This window comes from Pleurodeles waltl, chromosome 6 (assembly GCF_031143425.1).
Source record: "Pleurodeles waltl isolate 20211129_DDA chromosome 6, aPleWal1.hap1.20221129, whole genome shotgun sequence".
In the NCBI taxonomy this organism is placed as follows: domain Eukaryota; kingdom Metazoa; phylum Chordata; class Amphibia; order Caudata; family Salamandridae; genus Pleurodeles; species Pleurodeles waltl.
In genome coordinates, this window is record NC_090445.1 from 77,305,964 (window position 1) to 77,324,195 (window position 18,232).

General features: G+C 40.4%; 1 protein-coding gene across 1 annotated transcript in view; it reads left to right on the top strand.

Moving 5' to 3' along the window:
- The window catches only part of LOC138299238 (E3 ubiquitin-protein ligase TRIM39-like), a 108,453-nt gene that overhangs the window by 66,092 nt on the left and 24,129 nt on the right, over positions 1-18,232 (top strand). The window contains exon 6 of the mRNA XM_069237365.1: positions 7,573-7,599. Coding sequence (XP_069093466.1) covers positions 7,573-7,599 — 27 coding nt within the window. The remainder of the gene's footprint in view (positions 1-7,572; positions 7,600-18,232) is intronic.

Below are 18,232 nucleotides of genomic sequence, written 5' to 3' on the forward strand. Positions count from 1 at the left end.
ATAACATAAACCAATACTTTGTTATTTTTGGAAAACAGATCTTCACTTTTAAAGTTGTTTTACATAGGGACAGCTGTTGGTAAGCCCATAACCAAATAACCATCCCAACCAAACATGGTAATCTTGGTTTCCTAAGTACTGCCCACAAGTCCTACCACAGGGAAATCCTGCAGATCTGTAGTATATCTCCTGGGTGCTTGAATTCCTAAAAGTTCACTTATTCTTGGTTAATGCACAGAAACCTGACCACATTTGAGACTCTGCACGTGCTTCAATGTATGCTCCAAACAGTACCCCCAAATACTTGTACGTCAACAAGAGATCTATACATTGCCTCAGTGATCTCCTAGCACCTTGCAAATTGTTGCATGGAATGTTCATCCACCCACGATCTATTGTGAAGCAACTTATGCGTAGAGTAAAGAAGCCCAAACAAAAGGTCTACTGTGCATGTCCACTGGCAAGGGTGGGCCCTGAGTAAAGCAGATCTTAATGGGTAGGCTTGAATAACACCACAAGCAGTACCTTGTTTTCGAGCTCCTGTGGGCCAGTGTGGGTCAGTAGAACATATGCATGTATGGGAGTTTAGCATGTATCACTGCCCTCTGTGCTGGTACTGGGCATTGCATGTTATGTAGACCAATGCACAGCGTCACACAATCAAGAGGCTAGGAGCCTCGTTAGGAGTGGCCCTGTATAATCTCCGTTATTTGCCTCCCTCTTGGGAATTAATGTAAATGGGAAGTTCTGGTAGTTACCCTCACCCTTTCCGAACATGCGCAGTTCACACCTGAGCGGTACGCATGGGGGGCGAAGCACACAAGCTTCTCAGGAAGTCAGCCCTCTTATTTCTGACTCCCGCCTGACCCTGGTTAGCTTTCTGGTTCCTTTGGGGTCCATGAGCCTATAAGTCTGAAGAGTTGAGAACTCCAGACATGCACGTCACCGACACCCTGCATCCTACGCCAAAGGAACCGGTCGGTGCCGAGAGTGCTCCAGACTTGCTAGAATGTCTCGTATACATCAGCCCCGGCCTGGGATCAGAGACGCAACTGATCATCACACTGATATACTTAGAAATCTTTGCCATATGGTGATCTATAGTATAAAACATTGCAAGCAGTTATGGTAAATAATTAACATAGTAACGCAGTCAAGTATAAGGAAGATAAACATGAAAAGAATACTTAACATTTTAATGAGGGTAATTAGAATCCGGACTGTTATTTTCTGTTGATTTCTAGAAGTGTATCCGCAGACCACAGGGAATCTAAATATGGTCTTTGCCAAAAATGGCTCCCAACTGAGTGTCCTGTAAACAACTCTCCATCTCTGAGTCACTGGGTTGTGTTTTCTAGGAGCGATGCTACTGTTACACAGGTATATCTGTGAAGAAAATCAGGATTCTGTATTACTTATGTAAACTCTGAGTGTGGTTTGGGTCCCTGAATTGATCCCCAGAGTCGGCAGGCAGTGTGACTCAGCAAGCTGGCGATGAGGGCTGTAAATCGAATACCACGAAATCATATACCACTAAACTGGAAAATGGTACATACATGGCAACATTTTAGAAGAGAAAAGTGGAAGTTTTTAAAAACATAATCGGGAGATTGTATTTCCCTCACAGACTTCTATTGAAGGAGAGGCAAATTCAGGCGGAAGACGAAATAAAGCCATTTTTAGCTCATAAAATGCCTAAATCGGATCTATTTCCATGCATGGTAGTGACACCTGATACTTACAATGCTTAGAAGTTGTAGAATCAAGTTGTGATGCGCTAAATCAAAAACATTTCATACAATGAGTCATTATTATTATAAATGGTCTTACAAAGGCTTAAGTTTAAATTGTTAGTTACTGGTAAGTGCGTTCAGGATGAATTTCGAAACATCCTTCCGAAGTCCCAGTTGTTTACTTGGCAGAATCCAGTCAGCTGCTGCGAGAAGAACGAGCTGACTTTTTAATGACAAATAAAAAGGAACTGGAAGTACCAAAAGTCAGTTCTGCAAATTCCACTGGAAAGTTACATGCAGAAGATGCCTTGTCAGTTTATTTTCACAAAAGGACAGGACTTTCCACCCCTCTTATAATCAAAGCACTTACAGTCGAACAGCGGGACGCTCACGTTCCCCAGTCCTTTAATAGTGGAATTGGGCATGCAGCAGACACGGTGTGTGGGGGATTTGGTGACACACCCCTGCATGCACAGTGGGGTTGGGGCACACAGGAGAGGAGGCACAGGCCTTGCAGCCAACTTCTACTGCAAAGGAGAAACAGCTTTACAACGCTTATTTTACCACCTAGTGCCTTAATCACACATTTTTAACATGCAAGTTTTTACCACACATATGCTTTTACCACACATGCCTTTACCACGAATTTAAGGTAAGTATAAATGTGTGTGTGTGTGTGTGTATATATATATATATATATATATATATATATATATATATATATATATATATATATATTTTACCTACTGGCGGTCGCCAGTAGGTAAGTAGGTATAGTTAAGACCATGTTTCCATAGGAAAAGCATTTTCTGACTTGCCTATATCTTCACGAAATTTTCTAAAAGTAGCGCACCGGTAATTCTTGTTGTGCATGGAAAGGTTCAGGGTGATCCGTCAAGCTGGGGCTAAGGAAAGGGGGGGTGTTAAAAAAAAAAGTGTGTCTCCCATGTTAATTCTCATAGGAGTTTTGAACATGGCTACAGCCCAAACCACTGGACAGAATTTGATCAGTGATGTCACCGACCATGTCATGAGCGATGTAATATGTGAGGTTGTAAGCATTGCATAAGGGTGTAAGTTATAGTTAGCTCAGGTAGCTATTACTGCTGAATTTCAATGGTTTTGTACAAGTAAAATCTGAGCCTTACTATAACGTCCCTGTAATCTTTGTTTTTTTCAGCGAACATATATGTACATGTATATAGAACTATAACGTCCCTGTAATATTGTTTTTTTCAGTGAACATATATATATATGCATATATATTATGACCTAGTGGCGGTTGCCATTAGACAGTTATATTTAGGACCATGTTTCCATAGAAAAAGTGTTTTTTGACTTGCCTATATTATCAGCACCGTTTGACGAATCTTCACAAAATTTTCCCCAAAAAAGTGTTGTGATGATTCTTCTTGCGCATGGAAAGTTTCAGGGTGATCCGTCAAGCGGGGACCGAGAAAAAAGGGGGCTTAAAAAACTTTGCATTTCCCATGTTAATCCCCATAGGATTCTTCAGACACTACTACAGGCCGAACCACTGAATGGAATTACATCCAATTTGTCAACAAGCTAGCTGTTGGTATGCTGATTGCGCTTTTGCTTATTTGGTGTGAATCAGTTCATTAGTTTTTGAGCTATTAAAGGGAAAATAAATGTGTATATCTCTGGCTGCAAATATTTTGCAAATAATTTGCAAAATTTGCAAATGTTTTGTGAATACACATGCGAAAAGAAGCGTTGCTACTGGCTGACCACAACCTGACTACAAAGTTGCGGCTGCCATTTTATTTCATGAGACACGGTCCCCAGGAGTGGAAATCCAAATTGAAAGTGGCATAAGGGGTCAGGGTGAAAGTAGCCCGACCCCAAGGGTGGGATACGTGTGTGTTCTATGTGCAAATTAGGGGTTTTCATGAATTTTTGGCAAATTATTTGCGAAAATTGAAACATTTTAAAGAAAAACCACACTCATTCATAATTAATTTACTGTACATGCACTCAGAGACTCATGCCTCCACCCATACACCCCACTCATGCACCCCCTCACACCCACTCAGACTCACACACCCACTTTCAGACCCACTCAAACACTCAAGCACCCACTCACAGATCCACTGACAGAGACAGGCCCTGTGGCCAACCTGTGCTGCCCACAGCCAAAGGATGTGCGTGACGTGGGGTTGGGTGGTTATAAGGGCTTGATTGCGACAAACCCCAGCCTCGCTCTACGGAAGGCGGTGCGTGGCGGGGTTGGAATAGCATGTAGTCATTAAAATTGCTTTACTTTAAAAATCCATTGAAATTCACTGAAAAAAAACAAAGAATACAGGGACGTTATAGTTAGGTTCTGGATTTACTTGTACAAAGCCATAGAAATTCAGCAGTTATACTTAGAGTTCTTGTAAATACCTATAACTCGCGCCCTAAGGTAACTATAACTCGCGCCTTCACCATGCACAGCTAATTACTCCACATAGAATATCATTGATGAGATCTTGTATGGCAACTTTGATATTATCACTGCAACATTTGCAATAAAATTATTGCTAAGAAAACTGTGCCCGGCAAGGGCGCAAGTAAATGGATTCACAAAACACAAACACAAGGGCCTTCCTCTATGTACTTCAGTTCAGCTTTGCACTGTGATAAGAAACTGGGAGTCTGGTAACTCTCTCGGGAGAAGCTTGTGAGAGGTTCCAGGTAAGTTTCAAAGCTAAGCATTACCTGGGGACTGTTTGTGAGAAAGTATCTTCAGTGAAACTGAATAACAGGCCTCTACCCTTCTGTGGTCTTCAACAGGAACATCACATACTGACTTTGTGGCTGTTGACTGAAACTTCACATTCCATCTCCTGTCCCTCGAAGGTCACACATTCTCCTTCCAAACAAGAACATACCAGGGTTCTACTATTAAATCTGCCAAGACACATGACTTACTGATGGAACCGGGACAGAGTGCTGATTCCACCAGTAGCATCCCATCAATGAATAAGCACCACATGCAGGTTATAGTTAGATGAATCACATTAGGAAAAATTGAAATCATCAATCATAATTAATTTCACAGATTAGAAAAGTAATATAGCAAAGCTGAATATTATTATTGAGGCCTTTTTGCAATATGACAATTCAGTGTATTATGCCCCACTTACAGATCCAGGATCTGTGAATTAAGCACAGAACAAGGTGAGTGTATGTATAGAGAATATCAAACAAAAGATAATAGGCCCCTCATATCTCTTTGTGTTGTAAAGTGATAAAGCCCCAAAGGGTTCGGCCATGAATCCTCTCATCGGAACAAATCTGATCCCTTTTTTTAGTGTGAGTAACTAATAGAGGATGGATTAAGCAGTTAACTCTCTCCTGAAATTTTTGAGGGATGATAGTTAGATGAATGCCAATTAAATTTAGTCACTTGGATTTTGCACTTTGGTTCCGCAGAGCCATTCTGGTCTGTGCTCTGGCATTTGCTGTGGTTTCTCTTATTTTTCCTTCAGGAGCTCAATAATCGCTCAGGCCCCATGAGGATGCTCCTTTGCAACTTACCAGTGATCCCAGAATTGTGCTCTGAGGTCAAGTGGGGCTCTTTTGGTGGCACCATGATTACTGCAGCATGGACAGGCCTTTTACCTGTACCTTTCAGAGATACTTCCAGTCCACTTAGTCTCTTATAACTGGGTTACTTCCATATTGTGTGATTCATGTATGGAGGTAACTATACACCCCTTTGTATTTTTGCGGATGAGTCTGTATGTTACTGCCTTTGGACTCCACATGTATGTGGCAAATGAACATGGTGGCAAAGCTACCTAGGGTTCATCTTTGAGCGTAGATCTGAGAGACGACAGAATCACATTCTGTACCCACTCACTGAGTGTTGATGTCAGGCTATCAACTCTTTTAAGCAGTCACAGTGCCTCTGACAGAAAGATCCCTTCTAAACCCTTCTTCCTACCTTGATTTTCATTCCTAAAAATGTGCCCCGATATCTGGGTCTGGAGCTGGTACACTTGCTTCCTGCATCAGGTGAAAGTGGCCTAGGGGATGGTATATTTATTCATGACTCCTAGATGTTCTGATCATGCTGTGAGCATGTCAATTTGGGTTTGGAGGAGCCTCCCCAGAATTCTCCAAAGCCCACAGCTGACCATGAATACTAAGGTCACAGCTGAGCATAAATCCTAGGTTACTTGACTATCCCTTTTTTCCACGATTTCCCAACTTCCAAGGCAGAGCTGCACACAAGTGTCGCAAAAAAGCATTCTGCTGGCGAATATCTTCCTTTTCAAGCTTGGTGATATGCTCAGGCCCAAAATTCAAGAGGAAGCACTGCTGTGATCACTCTACCGGAGGAGGGACTACAGACTTAAGAAGACAATGCTGGACAACATCTTTTAGGGAGTGCCCTTGCCAATGACGTCCAGAGGGACTACTGAACTGAAGGAGACTTGCGGACAGTTTTCCAGACTGTTAGTTCCAGGACAAGAAGTCTCAGTTGAGGCAGGCGTCATCATCAGAACTCAGGGACGAGTTGTTTCCTGTCACAATGCACCTGCTTTGTCTCTGACTCCATCTGTGCTGAAGAAAAGACTGTGAGCACCTTCTGTCTGCCTCCAGTGGCTTGGAGTAATACCTTGGTTTACCACCATGGGCACAGGGGATTCAGAATGGTAGAAAGACTATGGTTCAGAGGTATTCTCAATTGAAGCCCCTGATCGGTATCAACGAAGGTACATTGCCTCCATTGCCCATGACCAAAGTCAATGGTCATTTGGTCATACTTGATACTGGAACTTCATCACCGCAGCCAGCAGTTTCATAGATATTAGCATCTGACCCATTATGCACGAAGAATATGAATATTCTGGTGCACTGGCATGAAAACTAATAGTCCCCACAGTATATGCTAACCTGTCGACTACAGATGCCTGTGCCAAGGCACAGGATGTTGCCCTGGCACCTCTGCCATTAACTTGCTAGCTGACCAAGCCAGAGTGCAATCACTTTTATTTTGGATGGCATCTATGGGTATCATTTGGAGTTGAGAAAGATTGTGTGTCAGGTACATTGAAACATCATAAAGGTACCAATATCAGCACCTGAAACTTAAATTGCTGCTAACCAAACACATTGGTACATTTTTTATAGTAAGCAGAACTTGTGAGCTTTTGACGGTTGGGCTGGAGTACATTTACTACTGTTTTGGCACATTTAGGGCTGTAGTAACTCTGGAAATGTTGTTTGTGTATTGAAATGAGCTTACTCTTTTGTTGGTGGGCGTGTCTAATAGTCTGCCTCTTTCATATCCCCACTTACTTTTCTGTATAAACTTCCCATTTTGTAGTAAGTATTCCCTATTTTCCAGCCACTCCCCGTTGTCCGTCCCACATTCAGCCTTACAGAGTAGGCTTGTATGTGCAGAGATCTCCTCCATTTTGGTGAATATCTTAGAACAGAAAGGATAGAGCAGGCAGAGGCCTCTACATTTAAGTTAGTCAATAACATTTTGTCATACATGAGTAGTAGTACTGTAGTATTACTTCAGCACTACTGCTACCGCTGAAGGGAGCTGTTAAAATAAGTGTTAAGTTGCCCCATCATGCCCAGTGTTTTCTACAGAAAGCTAAACACTAAATAATTTTCTCTAGTTATGATTAGCTATTAAAATATGAAATGTTTAATACTGGATAAACAATATAAAATATTGCCAGTTGCATTCAGTTTGATTTTCGATTATTTCCACATTTCGACTTTTACGCCATTCTTAAATTTACATTTGTGTATTGTCAGTTCAAATTTGTAAAATTTTTTGAGTGTCTTTCCTATTTATTTATTTCAGAGTGGAGATGGATCCGCAGCTTTGCAGGTATTGTCTGTTCATTTTTATAATATTTCATTAGTATTTTTGTCGCGGGCTTTTCTTCTAGCATAATGATAGTAGTCACTTCCCTGCAGGCAATTAAAAGCCGTCCTTCTTTATAATCCCTGACTTCTTAACCCTCTTTCCTTTCTTCAAATTATTCAAGTATTTTGTAGTGAGCTTCATCTAAGAGTGTCTTTGTGGTTAGACACTGCATCTCTTTGATAGCACACAATTACTAAGAATTTTTACTATTCCTAGGCTTTTTGGGCCTGTAAATTACTTTTGAGTCCATTGATAGGAATCTTTGTTATGAAGCTTTTTCATCTTGTGGAAAGGATGCTGCTTTTCTTTATAGTAGATGGATGTGGAATTTCTTTGGCAGCTATGTTTGGCTTGGAAGGAATCATTTTAGTCTTTGCTAGTAGACATGGGGTCTCAGGGAAGGGTGTATTCCTTTTGCAAAACCTACCAGGAGACTCAAGTAATTTTAAAATGTATAATCCTTAAATGTACAATTAGGCTGTTGTAGGTGATGCCCTCATTCTGAACATCCTTGTTCAGGCCTTCATGGGAAAATTTTAAAAACCTGGTATAAATGCCTATGAGTTGTGACAGTAGGGCCCAATTATGGAATACAAGGAGATTCCCCATTGATGGCATCGATCTGGAGATAGTGTCCCCCTGTGATCCCTTGGGGTGTCAGCCCCATCGGCAGAGGCCTATGGGATGGCTTCATTCACTTGCTGTGTTGCACTCACCATGCACTTTATAAAAAAATGCTACATTTCCATTTAGTGGCGCAGGAGACCCTAAGTATGACGGTTGCACGTAGGATGTATGGGGCCGGTGATGGAAATTCCAGATCTTAGAAGCTGTCAGCTGGTAATGCATTATTTGTGGATTATCCATGTGTATCAAATTTGACCTACAAAATACATAAAGTGAGTGAATACATTAATTCTGAAATGCTCAGTTTGTGCTACATTATGTTTTCTTAAATTCTTGGTAACTTCCTTGGTAACTCCTATTGGGAAGGAGTTAACTTTATCCAAGCAGCCAGTCTCGAATGGCTCAATATCCAACACTTGCTAAATGAATTTTTGTAGCATACTTTGAATGGAGAACCTGGACAGTAGAAGACAAATGGGCGTTTTGAAAACAATAAAATTATGGTTGAACAAACATTGCACTGTGTTTAAGTGAGATGTGTGTACTTTGTATTGTACTATCTATGCTCACATTACACAGTTTACCGACTGACACTCGTTATTGGGTGTAGAACCATGGGAGTGATGCCACTAGGAAAGCAGACGTCAGTAGGCAAGAAACTGACAAATCACTCGTGACTTCCTAAATGTGTGATCATGCTTTCTGAAGGGCCATGTTGGTTGACTCCTGAGATCAGATTCCACATTAGACAGTCCAGCTCATCTGCATCATTGATGCATTACCATGTAGAATATCAACGCAGACTCACTGACCTAATAATTTCAGAATACAGTCAGTTAAACTTGCACAAAAATATTACAAAATATAATTCTACTAAAATGTGCCAATTGCCATGTAACTGTTGTATTACTTACATAAAACATTGAAATGTAGTTATGTTGGAATAATTTTACTTCATTTTCAGTCTGGTGTTAGCCAAGACCTTTTCATTTTCCTAATATGTACAATACACGTACATAAAGGAGCTTTCAGCCACCTCTCTTTATCCATTGGTCGGTTCTTGTGCCATTCACATTTTGCTTCTGCCCACTAAAGTATAAAGCACGGGACAATGGGTCAGCCTGTTTCAGCCACTGGCCAACGCCACTTTGAGTGATTGCATTTAGCCCTGTCACAAGGACAGGAGAGTAGCTTGGTCAGTAAGCTTAGGTTTTCTGACAACCATGCTGGCATATTGTTTTGAAATACATAATAAAAGAATTCAAGCAGAAGAGGAGTTTAAGTGGCGGGGAAAAGGGATCTGAGTGCAGATTGTAAGGGGCACCTAAAACACAATATTTTGTAAAATAACCACAATTTTTTAAGAACTTTAAAACATAGATGAGGAACAGTGTGTGAGTGTGTGTGTGTGTGTTTCTGTCTGTGTGTGTGTGTATGTAAAAATCCCAGGTGAAATCCAACAGACTCCTCGCCATACCCGACTGCACAACACATGTACCCAACTATTTACCCTCCCCCCCCGAAGCTATGCCTCTGCCCAAGGAGCAGATCCGCACACAAGGCAGTTCCCTTCAGTGCCACCTCTGTTGATCTATTGGTTTGTTCTTGTGCCATTCACATTTTTCTTCCGCCCACTAAAGTATACAGCATGGGACAGTGTCAGCCTACTTCTGCCACTTGCTAACTTCACTTTGAGTGACTGCATTTAACCCCTTTGCGAGGAGCACATCCACACACAAGGTAGTTCTTTCAGTGCCATTGGTTTTGTTTTGACTTTATTATTACTTTAGTGTTGCCTTTATTTGTAGAGCCTGATGTAATAGTAAGATGCTTTCTACCAGATGAGGGCAGAGGGCACATTCCAGCTCATCTTTCTGAGTTTATTTCTCCTGCCAATGCTGTTGTAAATTCCTTTTAAAGTGACCTTTATCTGATTGCTACTTTTTCACACCACACCAGCAGCTTGTATGAACTCTGAATATAAGCTCATGAGGGTGCTTTACCTTTGCAACCCTGTCTGTCTCATTACTTCTTTCTATCTTTTTTCATTATTTTCTTCTTTCTTTACTTCTTTGCTTTTGTCTTTCTCTTTCTTTGCTACTTGCTTTCTTGCCTTCCTTGTTCTTTCTTTCTTTCCCAAAGGCATGAGACTGGCAGTCAATGCCAGACCAATTATTTAATAAAGTGTATGTTATACCTTTTGATTGTACTAAAATTATGTGAATAACATAGTTACCTATAAAGTATTTTAGCCAGACTTTGTTCAGCAGTCTGTGGTTCTGTTATTCACATGTTTCTTTCGCCCACTCCAGCATGCATCAAGGAGCAATGTGTCAGCCCGCTTCAGTCATTGGCTGACTTCGCTATGAGTTATGGCCTGCTGTCCTTTCACAAGGAGCACACCAACTCACAAAGTAGTTCCATTAAGTGCCAGACAGTACTATTGCAATGTGTGCCTTTCGAGACCAATGCAACACTTTTGCCTTTAGCCAATGTTTTTGTTTAGATTGACGAGGGCCCAGCAGCTTCCTGAACAATAAGGTTTTGCAAAAACCAAGACAAAACAAAACTAAATAATTTACAAAAGACGGGCAGCCAACGCCAGACCTGTTGGCTTTGCCAATGCTTGCCATAGCTGGCAAGAAGACTCGGTGAGTGGAAACTGATTGTGAATTTCATAATTTGTAAGTCTTATATTTGACTGCTGTCATGGCCAGATCTGCCTTGGATCCTCCCTAGGTAGATACATAAAGTACTATTAAGTAAGATGTGCTATAATAGGTTTATTATCTTACACATTACTGCTGCCATACAATATGCTGAGAATGTTAGGTGTATGTCAGCAGTTCATCCATGTTATTTTGAGAAATTATCAACTTGTTTTCAACTTTTAATAATTGTGACAAACAGAAAGTCATTTTTTGTACATTTGTCAAATGGAAGCTGGGAATTCTTTTTTCAATTATAAATTTGAAACAAGGTACTGCTATACACATTTATTTGTAAAACGACACATCGTGCTTGTTTAAATTTATAAGCCAAGTGGCAGTTGTATTTTACTCCATAACTTTCACTTGATGGGAATGTCTTTCTGAATCATCAAGGAGTTAAATTCGTGGGGAGACCGATTCACATTTTAGTAGATTGTCCAGAATGTATATGGGCTTAACATGATGAGTTGGTACTTACTATGTTGAAAACTCTTTTCCCAGTGTCTAGTGTTTTTTGGGTATAGATGGTGTCCTGTGAGTACATATTCTTGTCTACTTTGTTAATCAGGATGTGCTCTGTACGGTACTCTACTGACCCCTGCTGGTAGGCTCGGGCTATATCACATCTCTAAAATATGTAGTTATTCCCTTTTGGTCATACTGTTTCCAGGCTAATACTCATATTGAAAAACCGAAGGATCCAGCTCAGCTCGAGCCTGATTTTCCAAACTATACATTCTACAAAGATATCCCGCATTCACCACAGAACCTTTAATTTGAGATTCTGCAGCACAACTTCCATTAGTGAGCTTTCCCTGTTCATCGGAAGACTCCTGCCCATTAATGACAACCCATGGAAATCAGTGGCAGTTGGGACAGGGTGGTGATGTCTGGGACGTGACCGATTCTGTGCAATTTTGGGATATCCGTGCTTTAAAGAACCAGGTAGCCCCTAGCATTTAAACCCCATTTATCCCATATTTTTCATCCTGCAACAGTCGTTTAATGCTGCAATATTAAAATATCTCTAACAGAGGAACCAACCTATTTTTGTAAATGGAGTGCAGCCCCCCAGTGTGGGCCAGAATATCATTTATTTTCCTTTCAGTACAAGAGGTACCCTTATGCCTGTTGACATCAACATCTTCGTTCTGCTTGGGGGGGCACCCCCTTTCCCGTCGTTTACCTTCTGTTTAGTTCTGCCAGGGTTGCATCTTCTGCTTCTGCTTTTTCCGTCCTTTCTCTCACACCGATCGGACCCACGCTCTCGCTTCTTACACTTCAGGCATTGTGCTGGGTTGTTCCCTCTTTCTGGGGGCGGGACTTGGCCTGCCAGTTCAGGCTGGACTGTTCCTATTGGACTGTTCACTGGCTACCTATCAACAAAAAACTCACCTTCAAGCTCCTAACGCACGCCTACAAAACCCTCCACAACGGCGGACCGGGATACCTGAACCACCTCCTCTCCTATACTCCCTGCAGACATCTCCGCCCAACTGGCCCTGGCCACCGTTCCACGGATCCGCATACCACGGCTGGAGGAAGATCCTTCTCCTACATCGCTGCGAAGGTCTGGAACCCCCTGGCTCTGCGCCTCAGGCAATCACCATCGCTGCTGCAATTCAGGAAGGGCCTCAAGACCAGGCTTGTCAACTAATCCACAGTTCCAACCCCCCTCCTCAGTGCCTTGAGACCCTCACGGGTGAGTAGTCGCACTTTATAGGAACCCTGATTGATTGATTGATTGGATGGGAGCAGGACCAAGGCTGAGTTGTACATGACTGGTCTCTGACTATAGCGGGATAGTGAGCAAAAAACACTGGACTGTAATGATAGCTGTAATTACTAGCGGCTGATATTAATTTAAATATTCCACTAATTAGCTTTTTGGTTTCGTCAGTGCAAGGCCGGACTGGCCATAGCAGGCATCGGGTATTTCCCTGTGAGACTGGACAGGTGGGGGGGCTGCTTTTGTTACTTGGGGGGCTGGTTTTGTAGCAATGCAGCAGTTTTAAAAGCACTGCAGAGTTCCTTGCATATCTAACAGTTTTCAGGCAACAATAAAAGTGCCAAGATAACTCTAATGATTAATGTACCTGCTGGAGAGAGATCAGAGTTTTTTTACAGTGTCAGTTTTGACTCATCTAAGGTGGCGCAGAAGGTTAATATGGCTGCTACAAAGAACATGTACTATGAAGGTCACAGAACTGTATTTTATGTGCATAGCTCAGTGGTTTCCCACTATTATCACAGAGATCCTTTTGTTACTGTGCAGTTCATAAGTTACAATTGTAATCTGGGATAGAAAGTAATGTTTTATTCTCAGTTTTTCATTATCCTAAGTTTGCTAAGAAGGGTTTGTTTGGGTACAAATAAATTCTTATTAGAGAAGTCAACCCTAGCCACTGTGTTTCGTTCTGAATCCTGCGTTTATGCTTCCCCAGACCAAGCACTCTTAAAAAATGCCTACCAGTATGGATGACATGGATCCTACATTTTGTAGTCCCCTTTCTCTTATGTATTATTTTCTGTACATTGATTTACACATGCCTGATTCACTGTCGCTGTAGGTGGGTGTGATGTAAAGTTCTCCGACACCCTGTGCTAGTAAGAGAAAAACAAATCCAACAATCCAACAGTGCTATAAAAACAAATGAAATAGATGAGAGAGAGGGGCTATGGAGAGATGAGAGGCACTGTTGGAGGTTGATAGTGAGAGCCCTCATAAAGATTGCCGTATCATGGTGCATTGTAGGGTCATCATTTACTATGCTTTAAAAACAAATACAAATGAATATATATGGAAAAATGTGTTGTAGAATGTACCGTTTTTCCCTAGTTTTTTGGGGGGGGAAAACCCCAAACCCCCTTGTAGTGGTCAGGCTCGCTCACTATGCACCCTATGGAAACTGCTCTGACAAAATTTGCCCGGGCTGCTTTAGGTTCCCAGTCAAGCTCTGCCTCAGTGTGACAACCAGAGTGTGGCGGGTATGCCAAGATGCAGATCTTGTGCTAGTGACAAGGCCTATTTAGGCCTCATGGGCTATGGGGTTGTTTGTGTTCTTTTATGGAGGGGATTTGGCGTGGCAGACTTTGATCACTGTATCCTAGGAATCCTATGCATTTTATTTCCATTGTTGAGTATCCAGAACAGCAATGGTTCTCAAGTGCCAAAGCCTTGAGTGACTCATGATGTTCCTTCCCTCCCTTAGTAATGGTAATAATTAGCATACTGTACTCAGGGCCACTGGAACTATGTGATTGTGTGACTATGGCATTTTTCGCATAATTATAGATATGCTGCATTTGCTACGTAACCCATCATCTGCTGCATAATCTGCAGAATTTAAGAAACAAAAATTGCTTCTACCTCAAATGGTTCAAAAGTTACCCAAAACGCAGTGACACGTGTTGCCACCCAGTAGAAGGCCCTTTGCAAAGGTTGACTGGTCACCTTTCTGTTGCTTTTGGTCAGACAGTGTTAATAAGTGTAAAGATGATTAAATAATGGTGTTATTCTATCACAAAATGTGGCGTACTACACCTCCTAATTTTCCTTCTATTGCCGCATAATGTACTGAACCCTGCCACATAATTTGGCCCTCCCCTGCCACACAATTCTGGTGGCCATTACTATACTCTGTCCATATGCATGTATGGTTTACACAGTGGCAATTTTTCATGAGCACTTGGATTAATAAACTATATTTAACAAAAAAACAGGATTCAAGGAGTTAAGTTACTGTAATAGGGTAAAATGACATTGAGGAGAGTTCATGACTATTAGCAGAGTTGTTTCCATGTGTAAAATAAGTGTTATGTGCAGTCTCCAAGGAAGTAGAAAAGTAATTTTCTCATGTGCTGTATTGTGGTAATAAAAACATTTTTTACTACTGCAGTGCAAAGATCAAATTCAAGCAAGCTTGACATTAGAATAACACTAACCCGTTTACCTGCTTCACAGATTGCTTTACACCAGGAACTAATCTTTTAACAGTCAGGAGGCCTCCACTGTTTTTTTACTTTACTGCGCAGATTTAACTCATTCAATCCTGGCTTTGATTAAACATTATTTGTTAAGAAAAATGTAAATGAGAAAATGGCATGGCATAAAACATACATGCATATTTTTTTGCGTTCTAGAGTATAACAGTAGCAGTGTCATTACTGATTAAAAACCTCACCTCTCAGCAGTCATGGCCCCTCCCCACACTCAATCATGGAGGAAAATGACATATTATATTCTGCACATCAGCATATATACTATGCATATGTATACATGTATAATACTTAGGTAAAGTAGGGCGACACAGAGATGACTTCCTCACCATAAAAAAAGTATCAAAAATTAAAAAGAAGTAAAAAGATGCGGTACAAGTGTGGCAGAGCTTGCCCCGTTCTAAAAATAAAAAATAAAAAAAAGAGTAAATGAAGCAACACTGCTATTTGCTGCAGGATAATATGAAAGCAATGTTGTATTAAAACAAAATTATATTATTCCAAAACAAAAAACATAGGATCCTGATATTAATTACTCCGTTATTTGTGCTCCAAAATGAATAACAGAGTATTTAATGGATCAAAAATTACAACATCAGACTGTCCCAAAAAGGTCTGCGGTTGCTTATCCCCCCCATCTGTAGCGTTCCTGAGCTGGAAGTTGGCGACTGCACTGTTCCTATTGGAGCAGGACCAAAATTGATTTGCATACATTCAGTGTCTGTGTAGAGTGGCCAATCATGCATTTGAATGTGCCCCTAGGTAATTACCAGTGGCTGAGATTAATTCAAGCATTTCACCCATCACAGTTTTGTTCTTTTTCCCCTGCCTGAGCACAGCATTGTATTTGCATTTACATAGCGCTTACTAGCCCTGATGAGGCATTGAAGCACTTTGTGGCAAGTAGCACGCTACTCCAGAACCCAAAGAGAGATTAGTGATGGATTAATAGAGGGAATTATAAATTATTTTTGGGAGTGGTAGGTGTCGTAGACATGTGAGTCTGTTAGTTGTATAAATAGGATAAAGGATGGATAGAGTAGGGAAGTGTTTAAAAAGGATTATTTGGGACATCGTAGCACTGAAAGAGCTTTAGAGTGATGCAGAAAGCCTTTTAGTTGGATGAACAGGATAAATGATGGATAGAGGAGGGAAAAGTTTAAGAGTTGTTTGGGAGTTCATAGTAGTAAAAGAGGTTTGGGATGAGTCAGGGAGTGGAAGTAGGGGATATTCTGGGAGAGGAATGTGATGAGTCAGAGATTGGAAATCTGATGACTTTTGGGAAGATTAGTTACATTTTTTTTCCTGTGCAGTGTGAGGAAAATATATAAATATGTAGATATGGACCTACACATAAGAGGTATACAAACATAGAGATTTTAACATGATACACATATGGGGAAAACCAAGAGATATAAAATTGTAGTAGATAAAGTCCCATATGTACATGCATTGAAAAATATTTACAAACTTAGGGCCTGATTTAGGTCTGGGCGAAGGGAAATACTTTGTCACAAATGTGACGGATATCCCGTCCGCTATATTATTATCATCCCATTATCTCCTATGGGAATCGTAATACCGTAGATGGAATACCCATCACGTTTGTGACTAGTATTCTCTCTGTCAAGAGCTAAATCGGGCCCTTAGGCTTTCCATTTTGTCTGTAAATTAAGGTATTTTTTATTTGATTTATAATAATTTTTTGTTACTTTCCTTTTTAAATGTATATTTGTCCCCCAATATTTCTATAGTGAAGCATTTACATGTAAAATTGCTATAACTATATTTACACATTGTGACAGATTTGTGTTATTATAGGAAAATAAACCTATAAGCATACACTGATCATCTTGTCTATTATTAATGTATTGATCTACTTATATATAGATATGATGATAAAGTTATGCATATATCCATATATATATATATATATATATATATACATACACACACATATATATATTTTTGTTCTTTTACATTTATTTATATTAATTCCTCTAAGAAGTATAAAAATACATACATAGAAAGCACGTTCATATTATTTGTTTGGGTTTTTTGCTGTAATTAATTAATAATATTAATCTTATTTGTTTTTATTACTTTAATTATTTTGATTTGTGTTTTAATGATTTTTTAAGCAATAAGTATATTGAATAGTTAACATTTACACATACTTTCTTTATAATCATATTTATATGTTGTGATATGAGTGATCATAATAAACAGATCTATAAATGTGTACTCAAATACATACATATAATCAAAGTATATGTGTTTACAAAGACACATATATGCACCATTGGTTTCTTGTGTATACTATTGCTGTATGTATGTATTTTGAATATGGTGGTCATGTGGGGAAGAGCCAGCTCTCGAGTAATCTACTGAGGATAATATGGTTAACTGTTGATCTAATGTTTGAGCGTAATTAATTCCATAGTTTAGCTGTTTGAACTGACAAAGTTGTTTCACCCATGGTTTTTTCTTGTATGCTGGAAGTTTGAGGCAGAGCTGGGATTTTGTTGTATGCATTTTGTGATTTTCTTTCTTATGAAAAGTTGTCCTGCTCTATGTACTGCTTTGTGGGTGAGACTGAGCAGGTTGAAGATGTCTCTTTTGGCAACCGGTAATCAATGTAGGGTCCATAAGACAGGGCAGATGTTGGCTTGTGCCTTTATAAGTAGGAGTAGCCTGGCAGCAGAGTTCTGAATTCAGGAGCTTGGACCTTGTGTGAAAATCCTAAGTGAGGGAAGATGCGTTGCAGAGTTTCCATAGTAATGAAGCTTTGTCCTGCTAACCTGTCCACTTGGCATTCATTGATAGCTTAGAGTCCAAGGTAATTCAGAGGTTTGTTACTTACTTTGATACTTTAGGAGGTGGTCCCAGATTGTCCGGCCTGGCGGAGAGTCGGTCATAATTTTTCCAATCACCACAGGTGAGTATTTCAATTTTGGATGCTCCATGTCGCCCACTGATCAAAAGCTCGGAGGCAACTAAAGGTTTAGGAGTTTCCAATGTCTTTGGGGCTTTTCAGTTTAAGATGTATTTGTGTGTCATCTGTGTAATTATAGCATGTGAGCTGAAATTCATTTCAAGTCATGACTTCATGTAGATGTTGAAAAGCGTGGGTGAGATAAAACAGCCATGAGGGACCCCTGCTTTTATGATGTAGGGATTGGATGAGAAAGGAGGAGCACAGATGACATTTGTTTTGGTTTGAAGGTAGGATGTGATCCAGTCAAGAGTAGTACCCT